A 25988-nucleotide genomic window follows, 5' to 3' on the forward strand; every position below is an offset into this window, starting at 1 on the left:
AACACAAAAGAAGGAAGGCACAGCGACTTGTCCACATGGCACCTCGGCTCCAGCAAAGTGGCTCTCGCTTGCAGGACGACCCTGCAGAATAAGACTCGTCGCGCCTTGTCCCTGAATCTCCTTGCCTGCTGTGTGCCTCTTGCCCGTTGATTTGTTGTCATATGCAAGACATCGTGGGAATTTTCTCCCACTCCCTACAGCGACCCATGCAGATGCAGAGTTGGCGTTGGTGCGTTTAAGGTTGCCCAGCCATTGCATGGTCTGAGCGTGTGTCTTGAGGGCAGTGCAGCGTCTTGTCCATGACAATGCTTTGCAGCCGGATGCGCGAACTGTGGGTCATGCGTCTTGTCTCTCGTTCGCGTCTCCACCTTTGCCACTGCAACAGATCGCATACGGTACTCGCCCGCTCTCCATCAATATCGGAACCCCAAATCTGATTCACTGCCATCACAACCTGCCCTGTCGGTAGATTGTTTCGAGCAAATGGTCTAGGCCGACAAGGAGGTGAGATTAGTGTGGGTTCCCTTTTCCTCCTGCACTAATTTGGCTCCGGTTACATGCTGGGCAAAAAGAAAGGCTTTGCTGTCGGTCGGTCTCTCCCACGAACCGTACTTCACCGCGCCATTCATGCTACTCGGTTTGGTGGCTTACATTGGGACGTTGCAGCCCGAACTTGGTCACCACCTGCCGTTACATCGCCTCGAATGCAATAAAGCCGATTGTTCTCGCACCCTTCTTCTCTTCTTTCTCTCTTTCCCCCTCTCGCTCGCTGCGTCTTCATAGCAACTCGACCGAACGACCGACATTTCGGCTGGCTGCCCAACCCCTCTCCTATTTTGAGTTGGGAAGAGGACACGACAACGCGGAGCTCGACTTTGACCAGCACATGAGATCGACGGCGGTTGCCACATTTCTGCTCCTTGTCCTCACGCCACCGCTTGGATCCTCCCTGTTTCTGTCAATCTTTTGTTCAGAAGCAACGAACAGGCTTCTGCCTTTGCGCATGCACATGCATTGCTGACCGTTGCTTCATCCACGCAAGCCGGCTCAAAACCTCGCAACGACCGTCTCTTTCGTGCCCTTTGCAACCGCAACCACAACCGCAACATCATCCGCTGTGCCTACCGCCAAGGTTTTGTGACCTTCATAAGTTGCCTCTCGACCGCCAACGTGACCTGCCGTCCCCACTTCCACCCTTTGCTCGGTCTCTTTCTCGTCCCAGTCCCTCTATTCGGGTCGACTTCATCAGCTGGTTGCCTCGGCTGGATCACAGCTTGGCTGCATCCATCTCATTTCGCCCATCTCAACGCGCCATGTCCACAACGCAGCAGCAGCGCGGTGGTCGACAGTACGCGCCTGCATCGATGCAAAGACAAGCCGAGGCTATGTATCGCCAGCCTTCTTACGATCGCAGCTTCGACTCGATTCGCTATCCATCCAACGCCAGCCAGCCCAGCCTGTCGCACAGCTTCAACACGTACACCGACTCGACCCCATCCTCGGTCTGCAGACCCGAGTTCGGCGACTATCCGCACGACATGTCGCAGAGCGACTGTGGGGCCAGTTTTGTCTCGGAAGTGCCTGCCTCGTTTGACGACACGTCGGACATCGATGATGCTCCGGTCAGCAACAACTCAAAGCCGACGCTGATCAAGTTTGTCGAGCCTGTCGTGCAGCGCGACCGCTCCACCAGCCAAACACGACTGACAGGCATGAAGAAGAAAAGGGCGCAGAGAAAGATGGCTGCTTCCTCGTCTCAACACGAGAGGGACCTCGACGTCGACCATCTGCCCATCCTCGGTTTTGCTGATTCACGTATGGGGTATGCCCCAGACGAAGCAATGCACAAGGAAACGTACCACTTTCCGGGAGTGCCGCCAAGGGACGCGCAGGTCACGCCAAAGCAAGAACAGTGGAACGTCGACGCGATCGACATTGCCCTCGAGGATCTGGTGCTCGACAAAGGCAAGACGAGATCCTCCTCCACCATTGGCGAAAGTCCCTTTGCTGACATCGCCGACAACACAGCGAGCTCTCTGAGGAAGCGGGAAGCCATGTCGGCTGCGCGGGGAGGAGCGGCTTCCTCGGTGCTCGATGAGGCGCAGGAGGAAGATCGACCTCGTTTTGCCCCGACACGCTCTCATACCTCGAGCGATGCAAGACGTGCTCCACGACCTCCTCCTAGCGACGTTTCTCTGCCGCCTGTGCCTGCGCTGCCTTCTCCGTCGACTGTCACTCAGGACAGTGCGGCATCGTCAACCATGGGTAAAGTAGAGGGATTGCAGCCGAGTCACGACCACCCGCTTGCGACGCCGTCCCGTGCGGATGAGGTGCCGATCGGCTTCAGCACCACGAGAATCAGCGCTCTGGACACGCCGGAAAGCGACGAGAACGTGTTTGCCTTTCGACCACCCAGTCTGCCCGGCCACGGCGATGACCCCAACAACACGATGCGAGGCTCTCGCATTGCACGCAGCACGGGCGTGCGCCTCGACTCGATGGCTTCGTCCAACCACAGCAGCTTGAGGGATCTGGATCCTCGCGAGATGCTCCAACGTGCACGCATGCAGCCTCTCAGCTGCGGTCTGGACGCCGAAGTTGGCCTGTCGTCGCTCGACGTCGAAGCGGAATTCCTGGGATCCGACTCGGGTTCGGGTGCAAGCGGCAACAGCGTGCAGGCCGAAGACCTACCTCCGTTGCTTTCGAACCACTATCTGCAAGGAAAAGTAGACCCCGCCGAGTTTGAGCGTCTCAACCGACTTCCCGAACGAAAGCAGGCAGCTGCTGCTGCGGCGGGGGCGGCGTCCGGAAGTAGCCATCGCCTGTCACACAAACACCTTTCCAAGCACAAGAAGAGTGCCGGTACCGCTTCGGTGGTGCACCACTACGAACCCATCAGCATCCTTCGCGCTGAAGCAGCCTTCTTGAAGGAAGATGCCAAAAAGGCGGACAAGGACAAGAAGAAGAAGGACAAACTGTGGGCGACGGGCTCGAGCACCAACGCGTCGACGTCCGACGTGTCTTCCGTCTCGGACGGCCATCAGCGGCTCAAGTCGTTCAAGTCGACGATGCGGCTCAACAAGTTGAAGTAGCCGTTCTTTACCTGGTTTCCTTTCAGTAAGAGCTTCCTTTGCATTGTTTCGAGTCTGTCGTCGTCATATGTCATGTCATTTCCAGATACCCCATTCAAGTACCGATGTAGGAGCCACTACAAGCACGCCTGTCCTTCAATGGCCAAACATACAGTATGCTCAGCAATCCGAATGTGCCTCCGTAGCTCTTGTGTGAGTACACTGTGCGGCGACGTGTACTGTGGATATCTGAAGCGGATTCAGAGCATCTTTGAGCTGCCTTCTACGGTAACGATCAGAAGCCAGCGAGGTTCCGGCGTCGAATGCTGTCCTGTGCTATGCTTCTGTGCAGTGCTGCTGCTTTTTTTTCAGCAGCTGCAGCCGCCATGACTGATTGAGCAAAGTAGGATTGGCTGAGTTTCGAGCGAGTCGCGCTCTGGCCAGCCAGCCCGTGAGCCAAGCTGCGGGATTATTGTTTGAGAAATAGTTAAATCACCAATTTCAAGTTGCACACGGCAAGCAGGCCAGCAAGCGAGCGAGCGAGCGAGTCTGCACGCACTTACACGCTCCTCCTGTGGCTCACTCGGCTCTCCCCACCCGCAACCTGGAACGGCACGCAAACAGAGAGGAGAGCACCTTTTCTGTCGGCCATTTCTGGCCCAAACTCTCTTGTCGGTCGGCAGCTTTGTTTCGCTTTCACCTTTCTACGACGACGCTTTCCGTCTTTACCACATACACACGCACAACCAACTGAACAAGCTCGAGTCTCGGAGTCTCGGCAGGCTTCCTCTTGAGCTGGCTCATTCTGTCTCGCTTTGCTCGCTCGCCCAGCTCGGCCTTGCTAGCCACGCGCTCAACGCGATCGAGCTCGTCTCGCATCCTCTGGTCGTCCTGCCCTCGCACAAACCGTGTCCCGACTCGCCGCCAAAGTCAAAGCAGTCGAGCTAGCTTCTTATCGTCTTTCGCGCAGCAACAGTACAGCAGGTCCATTCGCTGCCTTCATTCCCTACTCTAGCACGCACCGGAATCCATCTCGGCCGCTCTATCGACACACGCATGCTTGGCAGGCTTGCTCCAACCTAGCAAATTCTCACACCGTCTCGATCCTGCCGATGTTCCCTTGTTCCGCCACCGACTCGCTGTGATCCTTCTAGCCCCGTCGGCCTTCTAAGCGCTCTCGCTCCGCCGCAGAGCCTTTTCACTTGTTTGCCAGGACCACGCTCTCGCGCTCAGCATCCCTCCAGAATGTCGGGCGGTCCCATGCGCATCACAGACGACGAGCTCGCGCGCGAGGTCGAAGCGCTCAAATCGCATCGCAGGCTCTCGGTCAATCGTCCCGTCCTCGACCCGGACCTTCCCGACCTTGCCGCTTCCTACGGCGGTGGACAGGAATTGCTCTCGATTCCGTCCCCGGAGCGCGAAAGGCGCGGATACAGCTTGGTGGATGACGGCGCAGTGCCAATACGCACATCTTCCTCCTCCGCCTCCTCGGCCAACAGCAGCTACACCAATGAACGCGCCACTTTCACCGCAAGGCGTAGAGGCCAAGGCTCCTCCGACCGCTCCTCCGGCTCAGAGCCTCTCTCGGCCTCACCCACCCGCCTTTCCCCTGTCACCGCTTCACCCACCTCCGATAACTTTGACACCGCCAGGGCGCTCGCCACCTCGCCCACCAGCATTTCTTCCAGCGGCTCCCAATCGCCCAAGGATCCCAGCCATCTCTTCTGGGTCCCCGCCTCTGTGCATCCTGAAATCTCGCCCTCGGACTTTCGCAACTTTATCAAGGAGCACGCTGCTCGCGCGGTCATCCAGCATGCCGGCGCAGACGATGCAGAGGCCCACGACGACGATACATTGCCGCCGCTCGTCGTTGGCGACTCGCCCATCGCGCATCGACTCAATTCTGTGCGTCGTCAGCAGCAGGAGCAGCAGCACGATCCCAACGATGCGCGCGGGGCGCTGCTCGGTCGCGCCACCTCGCTCTCACGACGCGGAAGCACGCTCCGGCGCCAGTATCGTCCCGAACAAGATACAGAAGACAGTGAAGACGACAGACCCCCGCGTCCGCTCCAGCGCAATCGGAGTGGCTTGAGCAGAGGCGCCTATGGGTTAGCTATCCCCAACCTTACCATCGATGACCTGCAAAAGCTCGAAGCGGCCGCCGAGCAGGCTAGCCAGAGCCAAGACCCCGCCATGCTGCGCAGCGTCCTCCGCCGCACCCTCAGCCTCAACACCACGCCCGACCTCGACACGATTGATGCCATGCCTGCCGAGCCCATCGAGGATCCCGATGCGCCCATCATTGTTCCCAAGCCAGGTCAGATCTTGCGACGAGCTGCACGCACAAAGATGCGCAAGGCGTCGGGCGACTCAACAAGAGGCAGTCTCGCTTCGCGACGACGTGCGCCTCGCAGTTCGACCGATGACGTCTCCTCGGCCCCGTCCGAAGGCAGCCGCGCGTGGGAGCTGCAGCACAGCAGCACCGAGGACATGGAGAGGCGCCACAGTGGTCACTCGGAGTTGTCTAGCAATGCCGATGACGACTCGTCCGCGGGGGATAGCTCGTCGCGTCCCGTTTCGACGGAAGCGACCGACTCGATCGTAGACGCCTACTCGCGTGATTCCTATCAATCGGATGCATCGCAACGGACCAGCCTGACCTCGGCTGTGGATAGCACAGGCTCCGAAGCTAGTGCTTTGGGTGGGACCGTTGCACGCACCAGTTCTTCGCCTTCGCCACCACATACACCTACGCAGGAATCGGCCACCAGCTTGGCCTCTACCCAGCCCGGCCTGGACGGCGGCGACGGAACGCCCGTTGCATCGCAGAAAGCTGCACCGCGGTTCGTAGACCCACTCGAGACTCCTCGACCCGACGGATACACGGCCGGAAGCAACCAGATCAAGCCCATCGCTGTTTCGCATCTGCCGCCCGTGCCTGCGTTCGAAAAGACGCTTCCGCAGCAGCACCAACAGAAGCAAGCGCCTCGCCCTCCTTTGGCGGGCACCAGCCAGCCATCGTACACCTCGACGCAGGATCTGCAACGGCGCGATGGACATGCCGTTCAAAGACCTCAGATCGCGCCCATCGTCACTTCTTCTCAGCAGCCGCAGCAGGCGCAGGCGCAACGGCAATCTCATGCGCCACCACCGCCCGTCTCATCGCCGCCGCCCTCTCAAAAGCATAAGGAAAAGGAGCGCAAGGGCGCTTTTGGTCTGTCCTGGTTTGGACTGGGCAAGGACGACGACGACGATCGCGTCAAAGTGGAAAAGGAGACGCAGAGGAAGCGCGAAAAGCACGAGAAGCGTGAACGCAAGGAGCGAGAAAGAGAGGAAAAGGAAAGGGAGGAGAGCAGCTCCTCGAGCTTCCTCGGTGCGCTCTTTGGTAAGAAGAAAGGCAACGACGAGGCGTCTGCTCAGACCGGCCCGCGTCCGCATAACAGTCAACTCACCGCCGGCAGCTTGTTGGAGCGCAACGAGATGGGCATGTCTGGCAAAGGCGGCGCCTACTTTTACTCACGCTATCCGATCCACATCGAACGCGCCGTCTACCGTTTGAGTCATATCAAGCTGGCCAACCCGCGTCGCCCTCTGTACGAGCAGGTGCTCATCTCAAATCTGATGTTCTGGTACCTGAGCATCATCAACCGGTCCAGTCAAGGTCAGTACGGTGGAACGCAACCTCAACAGCCCGGTCAAGAGCAACAAAGTCACAGCAACAGCAACGCGCAAATCTCTGAGCAGAGTGGCCACAATGCCTCAGGTCTAGCTTCGGCAAGCGCCGGTCCCAATGGATATGCGTCTGCCTCGCCTTCGCACGTCGAAACTGCGAGTGCGTACGATGGTATGGACACGTCCTCCAGCAGTCCCGACTCGGAAGACTTGTCGAGCACCGAGCAGTGGAATCAGAACAGCGGGGCCAGCGCGGCAACCAAGCAGAAGCGCAACGGGCTGGTCAAGCCGAATCGCGCTCCAGCGGGTGCGCATCGTGGTCGAGCTGCAGAGACGCCGATGCGACAGCCTGGGTATGGCATGCAACACCGGCAGATCGACGACGACCTTAAGACTATGGGCTCGCACGCGGGACAAGTGGGTGGATCGACGGGCTTTGTAGTGGGACAGGTGGTGGACGTCAAGGCCCTGCAAGCCAACACGCCGTATCGGCTGGTGCCTGACCCGCGCTCTGCTGACGGATCCAGCCATCAGGATCAGGCCAAGTCGGCGACGACCGATTATCTCGGGCTCGGCAATCAGCTTGAGTATTCGGATCCGCTGTGGCCCGGCAGCTCGTCCTCAGAGGAAGAGATGGGCAGATCGACGCACAAGCCTGCAGCGCGGCCGGCAAGTCTTGGCACGGATGGCACGCAGCAGCAGGCCGATGACTACCGAAGGGGTCAGGGGCATGCGGAAAACTTGTCTATCGAGCGCAAGCACAGCTCCAGTCCAAGTCGGCCGTACAGATCAGAAGCTGAAAAGGAGCGCGCCTGGCTAGGTATGCGCAACAGCAACAGCTCTGGACGTGCGTCGCCCACGCACGGATCTCATGGCTACGGATCGATCTCGCAGCAGCAGCAAAGCACGATGGATGCAGACGGGCACGAGCATCGAGACACGGAACGATCCGGCGTGGAAAGCCATCCACAGGGCCGCAGCATGTCTGTCGGCGGGATCGGAGCGATGAATCGCACAGGAGACTGGGGCAGCAAGTCGACGTCGTCGTCCTCGTTATCGTACCGGCCTGCGGACCGATCGCGCAAAGTGTCTATGGGTCACCTAAGCCCGTCTTCGTCGAGTCAAGGGCTGGTTTCGTCGTCCACTTCGACCAGCTCCGCGTCGTCGTTCGGTACGATTGACGAGAACGGCAGCGGCGGAAGAGCAGGAACAGGAACAGGAACAGGAACAGGAGCTGGAAAAGTGCACGGCGGCATGTCGTCGTCTTCGAGCCCCTCGGCTCTGGACTACGGTGGTAAAGGCAGCAGCGGTGGATTAGGGGCGGGGGCGAACGGCCAAGAGATTCATTTTCCGATGGCACCAGGGTCGAGTGCGATGCTGGAGGCGGCTCGGACGAGTCAGTCCCGGCGAAGATGAGGAGGCTTGTTTCACGCGGATGCGATAAAAGGAGCGGATCTGCCCCGGGAGGATGGAATGTCATGTGCTAGACGACTTTTTTTAGTCTTGATGAATTGGCTTCACGCAAAGTCATGTTATAGTATCTGGGTTTGGGGTGTGTGCAGCAGCAGCAGCAGCAGCCGCCGCCTGAATCGAGTTGACAGTTCGGATCTCGATCTCGTGCATTGCAGATACTGTACCCCAATTCTTGGTCAGATGATGAACGTGAACAGGAGGATAGGCGAGATGCAAGCCGCCCCTGAATGCGATTCGATTCCCTGTCAAGATGATAAGAGCACCTTGGACACGTTCTATAGCGAGTGGATGCTTCGGCAAAAAAGAAGCTCGGCTGTTTGACTTCGGCTGCTTGGCTTCGGCTGCTGCGTGGAATGACGTGGAATCGGCTGTGGCTATCGCGGCGAAAAGGCACAGAAGGCAGCAGAGAGCGAGTCGTCGATATCAGATTGCACCCTCAGAGCGGAGTTGGCCGTGAGTTCGGGTTCGGTTCTTTTCCGAAGCAGGGCTGTGATTGGCTGGGCGAAAACCGCGCAAATTCAATTTTGGGTGAGGGCAAAAAAAGCTCGAACCGCACTGACCACAAATTTCACACTCAGCGCGGAAAGCACAGTGCGAGGCCAGCCTCGGCTCCAGACCTAGCTTGGTTCGGATGTCGTGTGTTTGGTTGGGGACCCACCCTGTGCCCTTACGCTTGGGCGCGCTCAGTCAGTCTCTTGTTGTGTTGCTCTCCACACAGGTGTGAAAGGTATATAATACCCCTTAGCTCTCCGCCAATCAACCCCACAGTCACTCACACACCAACACTCTTGCCTTCTCCCTCTACTACAATCACACCACACCACACAACACTCTCAAACCCTCATCGTATCAACGCAAACATGGCCTGCAACTGCTCCTCGTCCACCGGCACGTGCACGTGCGCTCCCGGCCGATGCTCGTGCTCCGGCTGCACCAACGCCTGCGCCTGCAAGTCCGGCGCTAACAGCCAGAAGAAGAACTGCAAGTGCGAGGCTGCTGGTGCTCCCTGCACCTGCGTCAAGGGGTGTGCCAAGTGCGACTGCTGCTAAACGTCGTTGCGTCGACGACGACGATGGCCGTGACCACCGATGAGCCCGTGAGGGTGTTTGAGGGATCGTCACCGCCCCATCGAAGCAGCTATCCGTTCCGATCGTCTCGCTGACTCCAAGCCGCGGCCAGCTCGTACCCGAAATACTCGAAATTGAATACCAAATCCGAAGGCACCACCTGTTCTCCTCGATACCGTTCCACACCACCGCACCGCAGACCACAAAGCGCAAACACACACAAACATAAGCCTCCAAGTCAGTCATCCCAGTCGCGTTCCGCCTTCTCCAGTTGTAGCCTTGGCGTGTGCCCAAACCCTCTTCGCAATTCGTAACCTCGCGTGCCTCCCCCTCTCTTTTCACTGTTTGTGCTCGCTTGAAAGTGGTATGAGTGCGATGAAACGGTTGTGAAAGTTGAGATGAGTGGTGATCTCAGGTAACGCCGAGGGATATCCGAGTGATGCGTAGTGTGCGTGGGGGATACGGAGCGGCTTCTACTGAGGGAAGGTGGGCTCGCCTGATCGGCCCGATGCGGTAAGATCGGGACATGATAGACCCGCTTACAGGCGGTTGTGTCGGTGTACAGAACCATAGGGCCGTCTGGTTTCCTATTAAGCAACAAGAAAGTGGACCGAATAACAACCAGCATCCTCTACAATCGAGTGTCACAGGACAGACGACCGCCTACGAGCAGACGCGGCCCTAATCCCTACGCAACCGGGACGAGCAACGACACTCGGTCAGGACCAGCAGAACCTAAGGTACCAGCCTCTCTCGGCGTCTTCTTGACGTCATCTCCAGAGAGTTGCATGGTGTGAACTCGGCGACTTTGTGGCTGCCAGCCCGTCGATCCATTCCTCGCCAAAACGCGGGGACGGCGACCAAGGGCCAGGGTCTGGAAAAAGGTGATCTGTCATGGATCACACACATACAGTGAGGTGGCTAAGCGAGGTGATATGCAAACGTGCGGCTGTGAAGCATGTGGTGAGATCGCGGATGTTCAGCGGAGTTCTGACGTCGAATCCACGGGCGAGAGGGAGAAAGGCTGGCAGGAGACGCAAGGTGCACTGGTGAAGGGAAAGAGTGCGTGTTCTCATGAGGCATTGATAGAAGGCAAGGTTACTCAGGCACAGGGTTCCGTGCAACTCATGCCCCGAAAGCGAGTCAATTTGCGCGGGGTCCATGACCGACGCTAACAAGGCGAGTTGAGCTGGAAAGGGGCTCAGTGCGCACCTCTGATGGATCCAAGTGAACAGCGGAGAACGAGCGCAAGCACCGATTCCGACTCCGCCCCAGTTGCAGGGATAGCGACGCTCGGTCCTCTCTCTAGCTCAACTCCAGTAGCGATCAGCCGGAATACCGAAGTGCTGAACAGCTGATGGGCGATCGACAGCATGTTGTCAGCCAGCATGAATGAGGAATGTTTGGCTCATCCCACGTCGTTCGGCAACAAGCGCAGAAGTACTGTACAGCCCAGAAGGGGCTGGGCTGGCGGACTATGCCGACGGCTCGGTGATTTTTGAATTAATTACAAAGCATTTCAAATGGTTGGAATACAAACTGGCGACTGTTGCTGCTTACGTCGCTTTGAAAGTCAAACGTAGATTCAAGCCGAAAAGAAGGCTCGCTCGCGTCTCGCTTGTGCTGCCACCGCGATTGATTGATAAATTCAGTATGCAGAGCAAATCACCGGAACAGCGGAGGCTTGCGTCGCGCTGCGTTGCCCGAGTTGGATTCCACACCTGGACTCGGTCGATGCTCGTCAGGTTGGCCTGCAAAAAGAGAAATTGATTGACCGCCTTGCTTTGCCGAGCCGGCAGCGACAACCACGACGCGTTCCAGCCAGCACAGCGCGCAGCTGGACATGTCGAAATGTTTCACCCGTCTACTTGTCACGCTGGCATTCTTGCTATCCCTGCGCTGATCACTTCGCTTGCCGGCGGGGGTTTTTCTCATCATGCGGTTCTTGCATGCCAGCAAACCAGCCCCTGTCCCCTCGCTACACTACAACATTGCCGCAACTTCAACCGACGGCTTGGTTTCGGATGTCGTCCCTCCTTCTCCGCTGCCCTTCTCGGTGTGTGTACTGTGTAGTGTAGTGGCATTCGCGTCCCAGCATCGCAACGTCCGGCATGCTTGCAAATTTCAAGCCCCTTCGCCCACAATCCGCACCTTGCTGTTGCTGCAGAACTTTGACCAAATCGCTGACTTGACTGACCCTCACTGACCTTGTGTCAAAACAGTAAACAGAAACAACTCACTTACCGGGATCGCCGGCGGCTCGCGTAGCCACGGCGCAGCTTGCAGAGTTTGCCTTTTCTCGCAGCCGCGACATGCATGATACCTCGGAAGACCTTGGTCCCTCGCCACTCGCCACTCGCCCTTCCCTGTCCTCCCACCCGCCGTCACCGCTGCTGCCGCTGTACCTGCCCGAACCCTCCGGCGGTTTTGCTGCTTTGTTCTCGTGCCCACTTTCATCTGCTTGCTGCCGATCCCTCCGCTCGTTCCCCTTTGCTCTTTGTTCTAGTGCACCGCAGGACCCACCAACACACGCATGCGCTCGCCTGACCCACCTCCTTTTGCGCAAACACAGAACAATTGTCAAAAACCCGACCGACGATCCTATTTATCCTTCCCCAATCTCCGACCATCTTTGCTTCCCGTACCACCCCTGGTTGCTTTCCTCCCGACCACAACCCATTCTTCACTCCTTTCATCTCCCCTCTGGCTTCGACAGTTGTTCGTTTGTCGGTCCTATAGCTCTAGAACCAGTTCCCTGACAACCTTTCCGTCAAGAAGGAACTTGTACACACACGCGCACACGCCATGAAGCTCTCATCCACAGCCCTCGTCGCGGCCATCTCGCTCGCCTCGGCGGTCACCGCCAACATCGGCCGTGGTGTACCGGACCACAAGGCCATTCAGAACTTGTACCGGCGCCATCGCGATAGCGGCGAGTACGACAGGCTCATCTACAAGCGTGGATCGCGCCCTCACTCGGCGCTCAAGGCTCGTGCCACCACCGAGCCCGAGCAGGCTGCCATCAAGGGCGCCAAGGCCGAATGCACAGCGTACAACCTGCCCGAAGTCGCCGCGCTCGCCAAGCAGTTCCCTGTACCTTGGGACAACGCCACCATCCTCCCTGGCGACTCGGAGGCGCAGAGCGTCTGGGCCAACATCAAGGCTTCCGGCATCATCCCCTCGGGCATCACACCCAAGGGTAAGGTCAATGGTGATTTCACCGGCTTCACCCCGACCTACCCCAGGACAGACCCAGACTGCTGGTGGACGTTCAACGGATGCGATAGCCCCAAGCACCCGAACTTGGCCAACGACCTGGTCCAGTGCCCCGAACCCGACACGTGGGGATTGACCTTTGACGATGGACCCAACTGCACCCACAACGCGTTCTACGACTTTTTGCAGCAGAACAACCAGAAAGCCACCATGTTCTACATCGGCTCCAACGTGCTCGACTGGCCCCTCGAGGCTCAGCGTGGCATTGTCGACGGCCACCACATTTGCGTGCACACGTGGAGCCACCAGTACATGACCGCCTTCCCGGACGACCAGGTGTTCGCTGAGCTCTACTACACGGCCAAGGTGATCAAGGACGTGGTGGGTGTGACACCGACCTGCTGGCGACCACCGTTTGGCGACGTTGACGACCGCGTGCGTGCGATCGCCAAGGGACTGGGCCTTGAGACGGTGCTCTGGACCGACGACACGGACGACTGGAAGATCCTGCCGCTCGGAACGCTACCTACGGCCAGCATCGACGCCAACTACGCCTCGATCATCGCCAAGGAGACCGCGGGCCCTTCGGCGGGGCAGGGCAACATCGTGCTCACCCACGAAATCAACGGCCACACCATGGAAGAGTTTATGAAGCAGTACCCCAAGATTCAGGCTGTCTTCAAGCACATTGTGCCGCTCACCGCGTGCATGAACCAGACGCGTCCGTACCCGGAGGCCATCACCTACCCGAACTTTGCCCAGTACGTCGCCGGTAACATCAACGCCACCGGCCTCCCGGACGGCAGCAAGATCAAGGCCGCCGACAACAGCTACAACCCAAGTGCGGCCATCAGCGCTACGGGCGCTGCGGCCAGTGCCACCGGAAGCGCCGCGGGTGGTTCCGGCTCGAGCTCCGGCAGCGGGGCGTCGGCTAGCACGAGCAAGGCCGCCCAGTCTTCCGTCAAGTCGGGCGCCACTGCGAATCACTTGCCCACCCTGCTGGTCGGTGGGTCGCTCGCCGCCGCCGCTCTGATCTCCGCCATCGCAATGCTTGCTTGATCGTGTACACTCGCTATAGCTACATTCTCTATCGTTAGCTTTTTTTTCTTCGCTGTTTAGTGCTCACCGGTCCCGTCCTCACCCGAACTAATCGATGGACTGGTGTGCTGCTGCTGCTTCTTCTTCTTCTTCGATCGCTCAAGATCCCACGGACGCTTTTTTCTTGTTTCCTGAAACACCTCGCATCGCTGGCAATATCATCATGCCTTGCACATTCTCTCGTTGATCGTCTAAGTTCCGCGATGTTTCCTGCTGCGAGGCAACACCATCATTAACGGCTCATAGCCACGAACCTGGTCTTGGACAGGAGCTCAAAAGCGTGCGATTGGGCAAAGTGGGTATCTGAGGATGAAACGTGGTACAAGTGAAAAGAAGAGCAAAGCGGGGGTGACAGAGCAAAAGGCTGTGCTCACCCCTTGGTAAAGAAGAAATACGAAAGATGAATCGATGCTGCCGGCTCTCAGCAGCGCCTCAAAAGCGGTTCAGGGCCGAGGTAGTTGCTCGGCTAGCCACCAGGGCCGCACGAGGCCCCGCTGGTCGCCCCACCGTCCCGGGAGCCCTCTGCAGCTTGTTCGGCACACTGGCAAACTTTTCCGCCCCGGCGAGCGACTTGGTCGGCGACGCAGCTCGAACAGCCACTGTGCGGATCGATGGCTTGCCCACCACTCCTTCTCCGCGCTGAGGTGTCTGCTGAAGCGATGCGCTGTCCGACGTGGACGGCGTGTTGACGACCACCGACGGCACGACCGCTCCGGGGGCGATGTTCTCGGCCGCGGCGACACGCTCGTGTTCGAGATCCGCCTGTTTCTGCTGCTTGCGCATGACGCGGCGCAGGTGGCGGAGCGACGACGAGCGCGGAGTCAGACAAGGCGCGAGCATCGTGCTGCCTACGCCGGCGTGGATGGTGGCCGCGCGTTGCAGAAGCGTGCCCGTCATGGCCGGCAGGGCATCGAGCCCAAGGGAAAGCGGCCTGCTCTGACGAATGTTGGCTAGAATCGGTAGCGAGGCAGAGGCGTTGCTGTCCGTCGCAGTCGCAGCTGCTGCAGCTGCGGCGGCTCTGTTCAGGCTGGAAATTGTGGGTTTCGTCACGCTCGGCGAGAACGAGGCTGCCACCGTCGGGGCGGGTTCCCCGGCGGGGTTGCGCGTCGTCAACGTCGACGCCGAGTCACTGCTGACGGTAGTAGACGCAGCAGAGACGTTGCGCTGGCTGCCGAACCCAGCGAGAGCCGCTTTGGTCCTCGCCTTGATCTCCTTCAATCTCGCCTGACGAGCCGCTTCCGCTCGACCCAGGCCCTGCGACACACTGCTGCGGATGCTCCCGCCAAATCGGCTGCTGCTGTTGCTGGTACCCGTCGAAGCCGTCTGCGTCGTTGCGCCGCTCATGGTCGACAATGCTGCTGAAGGCTTGCGCGTGTCGCAAGTGGCCGATTCAGCCACCATCGCGATTCCCGTAAACTTGTTTCTGACGCTGGGCGATGTTGGCATCCCGCTTCCGCCAGGTGCACCGGCAATGTTGGCGCGCGAACTCAAGCTGCGCGACATGACGACGGCCTGCTGTTGCTGTTTCGCAAACGCCGCCTCCCTCTTCTGCGCATGCGCACTGGCTGCCATCTTCTTGGACGAGCTACCGCTGCCGACAAACGTGCTCTTGGTCGCCTTGATCACCGTCTTGCGCAACGACGAGGCGGCACGGATCGGACCGCTCTCGCCCGCCGCCCTGCCGTCCGCGACACTGACCTTGTACGGCATCCCCTCTCGCTCAGGACGCGTGACGCGGATCACCACCGTCTTTTTCTCGGGTGGGATCTCGAGCACGGTGTTCTGCAGAGCGTCGCTGTCTTCGGTGACGGCGAGACGCAGTCGCTTGGCCCGCGGCGGGTCGGCACGGGTACTCGTGGTGGAGGCGGATGCCTGGCGCGAAGAGGCGGGTTGGGGAATAGCAGTAAGCGTGGGGGGAAGCTTGGCTTGCGAGGTAGGTGGGATGGGAAGCGTGCGGCGTCGGACGGGGGTGAGCTTGCGTGCGCTGGTGGAGTGGGCCATGGCGGCAAGGCCACGTGTTGAGGTGGATGCATCGATACGTGCGCGGCGCTGAGATGTCGACGTGCTGGGTGTTTGTCGTGGCGCTGCTGCTGTGGCTGAAGTGTTGGTGGACGCCATCGGTGTCTTGCTTGCCGACTCGCTGTTTGAGTTCGGCTTGCTCGTACTTTCAGCAGATGCAGACGATGCCGCACCCACCCGTTTCGCAGCATAGTGGTTCACAATGGAATCCATCTTGTGGAATTGTCGCTCGTGATGAATCTCGTACCTGCCCGAGCGGCTCTTTGACATGCCTTGCGACGAAGCGGAAGCAGCAAGGTTGGACCACGTTGCATTCCCCATGCTCGACATGGTCGCGAGCGAGCCCGACGTAATCGATCGACCCGCCGCCGTCAAGCGTGCATTCATCTCTGCCAGCACAGAGGCTGCTGCGGCCGAGAACTGGCGGGAGGTGATCGAGGGAAGTGTCGATGAAGAGGCCAGGCAGTCGCTCGAGACACCTTGGGGAAGCGGTAGAGTGGAGAGGTCTGGGTAGAGGTTCGACGTGCTGGCTGTCGCGCCGACAGATCTGGTGCTCATCTCGAGGATGGTGGCGGTGGAGAGGGGCGAGGCGATGCGGGTGGAGCTGGGGAGCGCTTTGACGATGCGCAGCGGTGCTATGGGCTGTGCTTCCTCTTCTGCGGGAAGTGGAGGAAGGAGCGGCCGAGGGGGTGGTGCTCGTGATGAAGTGGGGAAAGCGATGGTGTTTCTCTGCGATGCGAGTGCATCCATGCCCTGCTCGTCGTCATCGTCTGTGTCCATGCCGTCGTCTTGCTGTTTGACCTGCTCGATGGCATGTACCAGGTCCGATACCCTCTTTTGCCTCGTGCGCGGAGTCAAGGGAGGATACGACAGCGTCGGGGCCTCATCATCGGCAGGCTGCTGATCGTCCACGACAGATTCCTGACTCGAGTCGCTCTGCCTGGGACGCTTGACATGCCTCAAGATGGCCACGTTGCCCTTGGTCGGGCTGTCGGCCGGGATGTTGGAAGCTGCATAGTGCTGGAGTCGCTGGATGAGGTCTGCGTTCTTGCCCACGGCTTTGATGCCGAAGCGTCTGCAGAGATTGGTAAGCTGCTTGCGTTTGAGGCAGTGGAGTGCGTCGGGAGAGAGCAGCAGGTTGGCGTTCATGATGGTGAGAGGAGCAGAGCAGTGCTGTCCCAGCCTGCCAAGCGTGGGATTGGAAAAAGAGAGAGAGAGAGGGTTGGTGGTGGTGTCAATGGTAGGAAGAGGAAGCAGTGCGATGTTCGGGTGGATGGATGGATGGATGGAAGGTGAGCTCGGTTTCAAGAGGCGACGACTCGCATCAGGAACCGAACGAAGACAGGAACGAGTTTGGTTGACCTTGCCTTGTTTGGCAGGTGTTTGAGGTCGCAGAATGCTGTGTAACTTCTACTGCGTGTTGCTCTCCAAACGTGTTGGTCTCGCACTTTGAAAAATCATGCATCGCGCAGATCGTGTTCCCGATTCGAGCACGCGCAAAGTGACACTTGTCCTCTCCACAAAGTCACACACACTCCGCAAAGCAGCGTTGCGAACGGGACCCCTTTTGCGCTTTGTGCTTGTGATTGTGTCAAGCAAGCAATCACCAACGCTGCTTCTCTCTCACACTATCACTTCTAGCCGCATGTCCTTGCGTAAGATAATTCAAAGAAAGTGGCCGCTGCCGCTGCTATGAATGCTTGACTGCATCCTAGTCGTGTTGCTCTTGTGGCTATCACACGAGCTCAGCCAAGTCTGGCTCGTTGCTGTCTACGTCGACTGAGCTATCCTTGCTTCGCCTTAAACATCGTCTCAGTCGCTGTCTCTTTAGCTGTTTCCTCAGTGCTCTCGCTCGTCGCACTTCATCACAAGCTAGAGCTTGAGCATGATCGACGCTCCGCTCCTTGATCAAACCGGAGCTCTTCATCACACTTCATTTCGTACAAGCTCATATTCGTGCAGATCACCCGTGTTGCGAAGCGGGCACCGCCTCCGCAAAGGTCCAGCTCCTCCAAGAGATCACTCGATGCGGAAGTTGCTTTGCCCCCACGCCTTCCGCATGCTCAGCTTCGTGCTCCTCCCGCGCAAGATCGACTGGCAACATAAAGACGAGTCCGTTTCGCTGCATTCATAATCCACCCCACTTTCCGATCACGACCAGTTGGATCATGGCATAGATACCCCGTATACCCACCCTACTGACCCTCTCGGCCCTCTTCTTCCTCATCCCAACGACTGCAACATTGAGTTGGGCCATGGTTCATACCCTCAAGCGACCGCGAGGACATTTTCAAGCTCGTACGAGCCATGATTGCGATCGTCTCTTGCATAAAAGAGTCGCACTAAGTCCTACGTCTCCTCAGCAGCAGAAGATCGATAGCAAGCTTCTACCATCGCCTGATCAGGATCCGAATTCTTCGGTCCTTGGCGCCTTCTTCAACGAACAGCACAGCCCCCGTCATGCGGACCCCATCGACCTCACTATGACGGATTCCGAGGACGAGTCCGACTCGTTTGACCATGCTTCCGACACGCCTGGTTCTTCCGTCCCTGGCTCTGCTTCTCCCCCCACGCAACCCCCCTCCAATAAAGCACCGTCGTGGTCTCTTTTCCGTCATGACTCTGCCAAGGACCGCACTCCGGATCGCATCTTCCTCCCCATCCCCGACGCTGCTCGCAGGCAGAGAACCCAGATCAAATCAGAGCCGGGAAAGTCCGAGGAGAAAGTTCAGCCTCAGCCTCAGCCTCAGCCCAAGCCTCCGGGCAAGCCCCTCACCAAACCAGCGGATCAAGCACCACCCGTAGCCGCAACCATCGCCAGCCAAGTCCCTCAAGGCCAGAGACGTTACTTGTCTCCCTTTGTCGTCGTCCAAAGTCATATGCGCGTCAAAATTATGCGAAAGCAAAACGACGGCCGACTTGCCGTGCCCTGGGGCGTGCAATACTATCTCGCCTCGCTCGCCTCGCTCGATTGCATCAGCCTGAACGAGCTTGACGTCACAGCCGGCATCAACGCTCTCCGATCCGAGTCCAATCTCACCTCGATCTGCGCGCTTCTGGATCCCGCCAACCAGCACCTTCTCTGGCAGTCGCATGCCGACTCGGCCATCACATCGCGCTGCGCCACCGACCGCGAGCGCCAGGTGTACGATGAGCTCGATCGTGAGACGCAGATCCGCACCGAGTCGGGCCTGAACGGTGTGATCGGACCGCCTGGCGAGGAGATGCGATCGTTTGGCGGACGTGTCATCTTTGAGGGCCGCTTCGACCATGTTGAGCTGGACGGCAGGGACGGCGTACACTGTCAGTTCGGCATCAAGCTCTTCCCTCCCAAACTCGGCGGCAGCTGCCGCTTTTCCAGGCGGTTCGGCAGCGAGAACATCCTGCGCATCAAGATAGATCCAGCCATCGCCAAGAAAGCCCAGCGCTTCCCCGACAAGCCAAAGTACCGCGAGGTGCAGAACGAGATTCTGCACATGTTTTCGCGAACCATCCAGATAATGGATCGCCAGTATCGACCCTTTTACTGCAAGGACGACACCCTCTTCTACTTTTGCATCGGCACCGCCTCCAAGGAGTGCCCGGACCGACCAGAATTTGATTGCATCTGGGACCTGTTCAATCACCATGCTCCCTTTGCGGAGAATACTCGCCTGCCGTGGGGCAAATTCGTCCAGCGTGTTCAGCTGGGGCTGTCCACTTCGGTTCCAGCCTCGGTCATTGAAAAGATGACGCAGGTCCCCGACATCTTTGGCGAGTCGGACCCCGAGACGGGGAAGCGAGTCGAAATGACCGATGGCGCCGGTTGCGCGTCACTCGCCGTCGTTCGAGATATTGCGCAGCATCTAGGCTACGATTCGATCCCCTCGGCGATCCAAGCACGAGTAGCCGGGGCAAAAGGTGTATGGTACGTCGATCCCGCCGCGGAACGCACGCTGCCCAACGAGACGGCAGTGCGTTGGATTGAGCTTCGCGACTCGCAGATCAAGATTCGCTATTCGGAAAGCAAGCCGCTGGATCTGAGCCAGCAAGTAGTCGACCTGCTTGGACCTTGTCGAACGTTTGCACCCTCCACACTGTCCAAGCAGATCATCCTCGTTTTGCAAAGTAACGGTGTGCCGATCAGCACGTTTGCCGACATGCAGCGAGCCCAGCTGCAGACAATTGCAGAGGAGGTCTGCAACTGGCAAGGACCGAGCGATACGGTTCGCATGCGCCTTGCCGCCGTGGTGGAGCGGCTGTGCAAAGTCGAATCGTTGAAGGCCAAGAGGAGCACCGAGTCGGCCGAGCATCGTGCTCAAGGCATGGAGTCACAAAGGAGCGGCAGTAGCGCCAACCGCAGCCAGGGGTTCGGTGACGACGACCACCGCGAGATCTTCTTCGGCCATAATGGACGACACTTGTGGAACGGCATGCCGCTCTCCAAGTACGAGCGAGCGTACGAGATGCTGCTGTCTGGCTTTCATCCAGAAAAGTGCGCGTATCTGGCTGACGTGCTGGTCGAGATCGCCGACATGGCCATGAAGAAGCTGATCAAGAAGTTTTCCATCCCCGTGGCTCGCAGTGCCGAAGCCATGGTGATCCCAGATCCGACCGGGACACTAGAGGAAGGCGAGATCCAGTTCCGGTTTAGCGCGGACAATATCTTGGACCCGGATACGCGGCTGCGATTGACGCACGTTCCGGAGGGCGAGGTCTTGGTGACGCGCCATCCTTGTTTGCTTCCTACCGACGTTCGCAAGGTGCGTGCCGTGATGCGGCCCGAACTGAGCCTGTACAAGGATGTCGTGGTGTTCTCCACCAAGGGACAGCGGCCGCTAGCGTCCCTGCTGAGTGGAGGTGACTACGATGGCGACTTGATCCGCGTATTCTGGGAGCCAGAGCTGGTCAGGCCCTTCCAGAACGCGGATGTGCGCTACGCCGACTGCCCTTTTGAGATCGAGGATGTGTTCCTTCGAATCCAAAAGACGGTGGGCGAGTTTGTCGCAGAGCACAAGGACAAACACAAGGACGAGCGGGACCGCGAGCTGATCAAGGAGCTCGTGAAAGGTGCCTTTGAACCGAACGTGCGAGGGCTGTACGGAGCGATGCACCTATTCACCGCGTGGCAGTTTGGGACATGGAGTGCCGAAGCGGTGGAGCTGGCGCACAAATTCTGTCAGTGCATGGACAGTCACAAGACAGGCTTGACGCTCAAGGCGCAGGTGCGGATCCAAGACAGCAAGTCGTACCTGGGCGACCTTCCGGAGTGGGCGTACGACGACAAGGATGAAGTCGCGTCGCAGGATTGGTTCGGGTGTGAGAGTTCCAACGTAGCGGCAACTGCGCGGAAAAACCCAGCGCGGCTTGACTCGGTGCTGTGCGCGTTGTGGGAGGAGGGCAGAAGGGAAAAGGGACACCTCAAGGATCGACTGCAGAAGCAGACCGAGAAGCTGCGTGGAGTCGAGGACAGAGACCTCTCTGGAGTGTGGAGGGAGGCGGACAGCTTGAGTCGGATCTCGAACGAGGTCAAGGAGATGATGCGGACGCATGTCAAGGTGGCCGAGGAGAGCTATGCACGCACCAACGCACGCACACGCCAGACGATTGAGGCAGAATCGCGGAATCGGCGCAACGGCACAAAGACCGTGGCGGGCAAGGACGGCGCACGCGAATCGCACAGCGTGCCACTGCGAAGGGTGCGGTCCGAAGCGGTCAATGCGGGCGCTGTGGATCGATGCGAGATGAGGAATGGAGATGCAAGCATCACGGCGGCCATCGACGATCTGAACAGGAGCGATCTGTCAGACCGGTTGGAGGGAACCATCGAGGTGCCTGTGGCTCTAGGCTCTGCCAGCGAGGTAGCCGCACGCTTCTGCCAGTGGCCCAAATGGTTCGCCAAAGAGCACATTGCCAAGATGGACAGGCTCGAGGTGGAGAGGCTCGCCAAGCTGCGAGCTTCGTACACGTACTCGATCACGTACTATCACAAGCCGCGGTTTGCGTTTGAGATGGGCTGGCGATGGCTGATGAGTCTCAAGGCCGAGGCTTCGGGACAGGAGCAAGCGCACGGATCGGGAAGCTTGCAGGTGCCGACATCGACGCTGGATCTGCTGTCGCTGCGTACCAAGATCATCCAGCGCAATTTCGAGATGAGCCAGGGTCAAGGTGTCGAGATCTAGCGGGGGTGGTGGCGTTCCAGCCTCTGTTGCGGTCTCATCCATCTATTAGCCCAGCTAGAACATAGACGTTGACCCACAAGATCCTCGCTCTTGACACGATCCAGCCGATCCAGCCGAATGCCCAATTGCTTATCGCTCTTCATTCAGTCGTCGAAGAGGCGTGAGCGTCGCTATCGTCGTGATTGTGGTTGCACACATCGGGCCGTCCTGCCCGATTGTTTTTTATGAATTGAGATTGGCCCACCGCGATTAGCAACGGGCAAATGAGGAGCGTTGGATTTGGCGATTTCTCATCGCCGTCTGCTGCCTCTCACCGAGTGTTTTGAAAGAGAAAGCGGAAAAGACTCGAATTCCTGCAAAGCCACCCGCTCACCGCCGATTTTAAAAAAAAAAAAAAAAAAAAAAAAAAAAAAAAAGGAGGGAAAAGCGAAGAAAAGAAAAGCGAAAAGTCGGCTCCCGCTGCTGCTGCAGAACTGCTCGTGTGCCAGGCAGGAGACCTGCGTGGCTGACTCGGTCTTTTGCCGTGTAGCAGAAGCACATTTCTTCTCATCTTCGTCTTTCCACACCATCATCTCTTCCTACTCCTACTCCTCTCGCCACCGGTTTTCGCAGGACAGCTCCTTCGAGGAAAAGGCTAGCACGGCACCGCGCAGTCCTCTGCATCCCCCCTTCCCCCCTCATCCACCCTCGTTTCGCTCGGCGACTCAGCCGTTGACATCAGCCGCTGCCCGGCACGCGGCAGTCACCTTGGCCCATCATGATCGCCTCGCTCGCTCGCGTCCAGAGAGGCCGCAATGGCATCTCGGCGGCTCAAAAGGCCATCGGCGCCACACGCACCCTGGCCACCCCAGCCGCTGACGGTCGCGTCCCCACGTTCCACCCTTCGCGCGTCCCACCGTACACAGAGCTGCTCGCCAACCTCGAAACCGTGCGAGCACAACTCAACCGCCCCTTGACACTCAGTGAAAAGATTCTCTACTCGCATCTTCGAAACCCAGAGCAAGATCTTGCAGGAATCGGCGCCGATGTTTCCGCCATCCGAGGCAAAAAGTACCTCAAGCTCAAGATCGACCGTTTGGCTATGCAGGATGCCTCGGCGCAGATGGCGCTGCTTCAGTTCATGACCTGCGGTCTGCCGCGTACCGCCATCCCTTCGAGTGTCCACTGTGATCACCTTATCCAGGCCTACGAGGGCGCAGAGGCTGATCTCAAGCGTTCCATCGCTTCCAACCAGGAGGTGTTTGCCTTCCTCGAGTCGGCCTCGAAAAAGTACGGCATCGAGTTCTGGGGTCCCGGCTCCGGTATCATCCACCAGATCGTGCTCGAGAACTACGCTGCTCCCGGTCTGCTCATGCTCGGCACCGACTCGCACACGCCCAACGCCTCGGGCCTCGGATGTCTTGCTATTGGTGTCGGTGGCGCTGACGCCGTCGATGCCATGACCAACACGCCGTGGGAACTCATGGCTCCCAAGGTGCTTGGTGTTCATCTCGAGGGTCAGCTCAGCCCGTGGTGCACCCCGAAGGATGTCATCCTTCATCTTGCTGGCAAGCTCACCGTGCGGGGCGGTACGGGCAAGATTGTCGAGTACTCTGGTCCTGGTCTGCAGTCGCTGCCCGCCACCGGTTTGGCTACCATGTCCAACATGGGTGCCGAGGTCGGTGCCACCACCTCTGCTTTCCCTTTCACTCCTGCCATGGCCTCGTACCTCGAGGCGACGGGACGCGCCGAGGTGGCTCGGGCTGCCGAGAAGGCGGCGGGCCAAGGCTTGTTGGCCGCCGACGAGGGCGCCGAGTACGACGAACGCATCGAGATCAACCTTTCCGACCTCGAGCCTTGCCTCAACGGTCCTTTCACTCCGGATCTCAGCACTCCTCTTTCCGAGTTTGTTGCCAAAGCCAAGTCGGACGCCCGCGACCACCCTGTCGAGCTCAGCGCCGCGCTCATCGGCAGCTGCACCAACTCGTCGTACGCCGACATGGCGCGCTGCGCCTCGCTTGCTCAGCAGGCTCGTGACCGCGGTATGAAGGTCAAGTCGAGCTTCGACGTTACGCCTGGTTCCGAACAGGTGCGAGCCACCGTCGAGCGCGATGGCATCCAGCAGGTCTTGACGGATGTCGGCGGACGTGTGCTCGCCAACGCCTGCGGTCCCTGCATCGGCCAGTGGAACCGAAAGGAGCTGCAGGGCGAGGACAATGTCATCCTCACTTCGTTTAACCGAAACTTCCGCGGACGCAACGACGGCAACTCCAAGACATGGAACTTGCTCGCCTCGCCCGAGATTGTTACCGCCATGGCATTCGCTGGACGCCTTGACTTCAACCCCATGACCGATACGCTGACTGCGCCCGACGGAAAGCCGTTCAAGTTTGAGCCGCCGTCGAGCGAGGTCTTGCCGCCCAGTGGGTTTGCGCAGGGTGACATTGACTATCTGCCCACACCCATGCCCGAGCCGCAGCCCGACACCGAGGTGCTCATCAGCCCTACTTCGGCGCGTCTCGAGCCGCTGCAGCCCTTCTCGAGCCCCTTTGCCGCCACCGCCGCCGAGGGCAAGTACGAGCTGCCCAGCATGCGCTGCTTGTTGAGGATCAAAGGCAAGTGCACCACCGATCACATCTCGGCCGCCGGCCCGTGGCTCAAATACAAGGGCCATCTCTCCAACTTGGCCGAGAACACACTCATCGGCGCCACCAACGACGAGTTTGACGCTGTCAACGTCGCGCAGGACTACCAGACGCGCAAGCAGGACACTATCCCCGGTGTGGCCAAGATCTTCAAGTCACGTCAGCAGCCCTGGATGATGGTCGCCGATCACAACTATGGCGAGGGCTCGGCGCGTGAGCATGCTGCGCTGCAGCCGCGATTCTACGGATGCAACCTGATTGTCGCTCGCAGCATCGCACGTATTGCAGAGACCAACCTGCGCAAGCAGGGCGTCTTGACGCTGCTGTTCGAGAACGAGGACGATTATCTCAGGATCGGATCGGGTGATTTGGTCGAGACGGTCAATCTGACGGATCTGATTCGACCCGGTGGAGATCTGGCCACACAGGTCAGGTTGAAGGTGACCAAGTTCGACGAGGACGGTGTCACGGTCAAGGAGACGTTTGAGTTGCCGACCAAGCACTCGTTGAGTGCTGCGCACTTGGACTGGATCCGCGCAGGCTCGGCGCTCAACCTGATCCGCGAGCAGGCGGCCTCGTCCGCGTCCGCGTCCGCGTCCGCATCTGCGGGTGGAGCCTCGGGTGCGTTTGCGGCGGTCAAGTCGGCTGCCAGCAAGATCGGTGCTTCGCTCGGCGGTGTTCGTGGGTATGCTACGGCTGCGAAGCCAGGCAGCGGCGGTGGATCGCCCAACCCGAACGACCCCAACTATGTCCCTCCTGCAGCAGACCCGCGCACCGAGTCGATCCGCAAGATTGTCTACCCGCCTTCGCCCGTTTCGGCCAAGGACAAAGCCGCACACGCCGCCACCTCGGCTGCTGCCGTCCTGCCGTTCGGCGCCGAAGCTTCAGAGGAAATCCACTCGACCATCACGCGCGCCTGGCTTCTGTTCCAGCGCACACAGCGCGAAGAGCTCGCTGCGCGTCTCAACAAGAAGCACCAGCGTCTGCGCGAGGCCCTCGCTGACCTCCGCGCTACCGACCAGCGCCTCTATGATGCAGCGACGTACAAAGTGGCGCCGAACAAGAGGAGCCCCAAAGAGCACAGGAAGCTGGTCGAGCTGGGGCTCGTGACGCTGCCCGGTGCACCGCCGAGAGCGGACGCACCGACGGGAGCGGAGGCTAGGAGGCTCGTCAAGGCCGTGGCCGGTGGAGCGAGGTTGGAGGGCTTGTTCCCGAGGGAGATGCGCGTGCCCACTGCTACGCCTGGTCGCAAGGGTTGGCCGAGCTTTGAGGGTGAGGGTGCACAGTGAAGACGCGTGGTGGTATGTGGCTCAGTCTTAGATTCGTAATAACTAAACTTACACACACGGACTTGTTCGTAGACGGCTGAGTTGAGTGACTGTGTGACTGTTGTGATTGAGGTGCATGCGAAAGGTGAAGCAAAGGGTCTACGAAGCGAGCAACTTTGTCCAATCGACTTTTGCCCATTCTTTGGCAAACCTGTCCCTGATGCGCTTCTTTTCCTCCTCCGTTCGACGGCGTGACTTGCCGAAAGACCTTTCGTAGCCGCCGTCTCCCTCGTTGTCTGCGTCAAGATCTTCCAGTACG

General features: G+C 59.1%; 6 protein-coding genes across 6 annotated transcripts; 5 read left to right on the plus strand and 1 right to left on the minus strand.

The window, feature by feature from the left end:
• Window positions 1-1313: 1313 nt before the first annotated feature.
• EX895_005343 (uncharacterized protein) lies at window positions 1314-3092 on the plus strand (the record flags this gene model as incomplete). The annotated part of the gene is made up of 1 exon (XM_029885935.1): window positions 1314-3092. The coding sequence occupies one exon, from the start codon at window positions 1314-1316 to the stop codon at window positions 3090-3092; it is 1779 nt and encodes a 592-aa protein (XP_029737787.1).
• A 1224-nt stretch (window positions 3093-4316) lies between these two features.
• Window positions 4317-8159, plus strand: EX895_005344 (uncharacterized protein; the record flags this gene model as incomplete). Its single annotated transcript, XM_029885936.1, has 1 exon — window positions 4317-8159. One exon carries the CDS (start codon window positions 4317-4319, stop codon window positions 8157-8159), a length of 3843 nt encoding a protein of 1280 aa, XP_029737788.1.
• Window positions 8160-12088: 3929 nt separating this feature from the next.
• On the plus strand, window positions 12089-13558 carry EX895_005345 (uncharacterized protein; the record flags this gene model as incomplete). Its single annotated transcript, XM_029885937.1, has 1 exon — window positions 12089-13558. The coding sequence occupies one exon, from the start codon at window positions 12089-12091 to the stop codon at window positions 13556-13558; it is 1470 nt and encodes a 489-aa protein (XP_029737789.1).
• Window positions 13559-14029: 471 nt separating this feature from the next.
• Window positions 14030-16765, minus strand: EX895_005346 (uncharacterized protein; the record flags this gene model as incomplete). The annotated part of the gene is made up of 1 exon (XM_029885938.1): window positions 14030-16765. One exon carries the CDS (start codon window positions 16763-16765, stop codon window positions 14030-14032), a length of 2736 nt encoding a protein of 911 aa, XP_029737790.1.
• A 1334-nt stretch (window positions 16766-18099) lies between these two features.
• EX895_005347 (uncharacterized protein) lies at window positions 18100-21777 on the plus strand (the record flags this gene model as incomplete). The annotated part of the gene is made up of 1 exon (XM_029885939.1): window positions 18100-21777. The coding sequence occupies one exon, from the start codon at window positions 18100-18102 to the stop codon at window positions 21775-21777; it is 3678 nt and encodes a 1225-aa protein (XP_029737791.1).
• Window positions 21778-22534: 757 nt separating this feature from the next.
• EX895_005348 (uncharacterized protein) lies at window positions 22535-25690 on the plus strand (the record flags this gene model as incomplete). The annotated part of the gene is made up of 1 exon (XM_029885940.1): window positions 22535-25690. The coding sequence occupies one exon, from the start codon at window positions 22535-22537 to the stop codon at window positions 25688-25690; it is 3156 nt and encodes a 1051-aa protein (XP_029737792.1).
• Window positions 25691-25988: the final 298 nt, after the last annotated feature.

The sequence above is a fragment of the Sporisorium graminicola genome, chromosome SGRAM_6, assembly GCF_005498985.1.
Source record: "Sporisorium graminicola strain CBS 10092 chromosome SGRAM_6, whole genome shotgun sequence".
NCBI classification, from domain to species: domain Eukaryota; kingdom Fungi; phylum Basidiomycota; class Ustilaginomycetes; order Ustilaginales; family Ustilaginaceae; genus Sporisorium; species Sporisorium graminicola.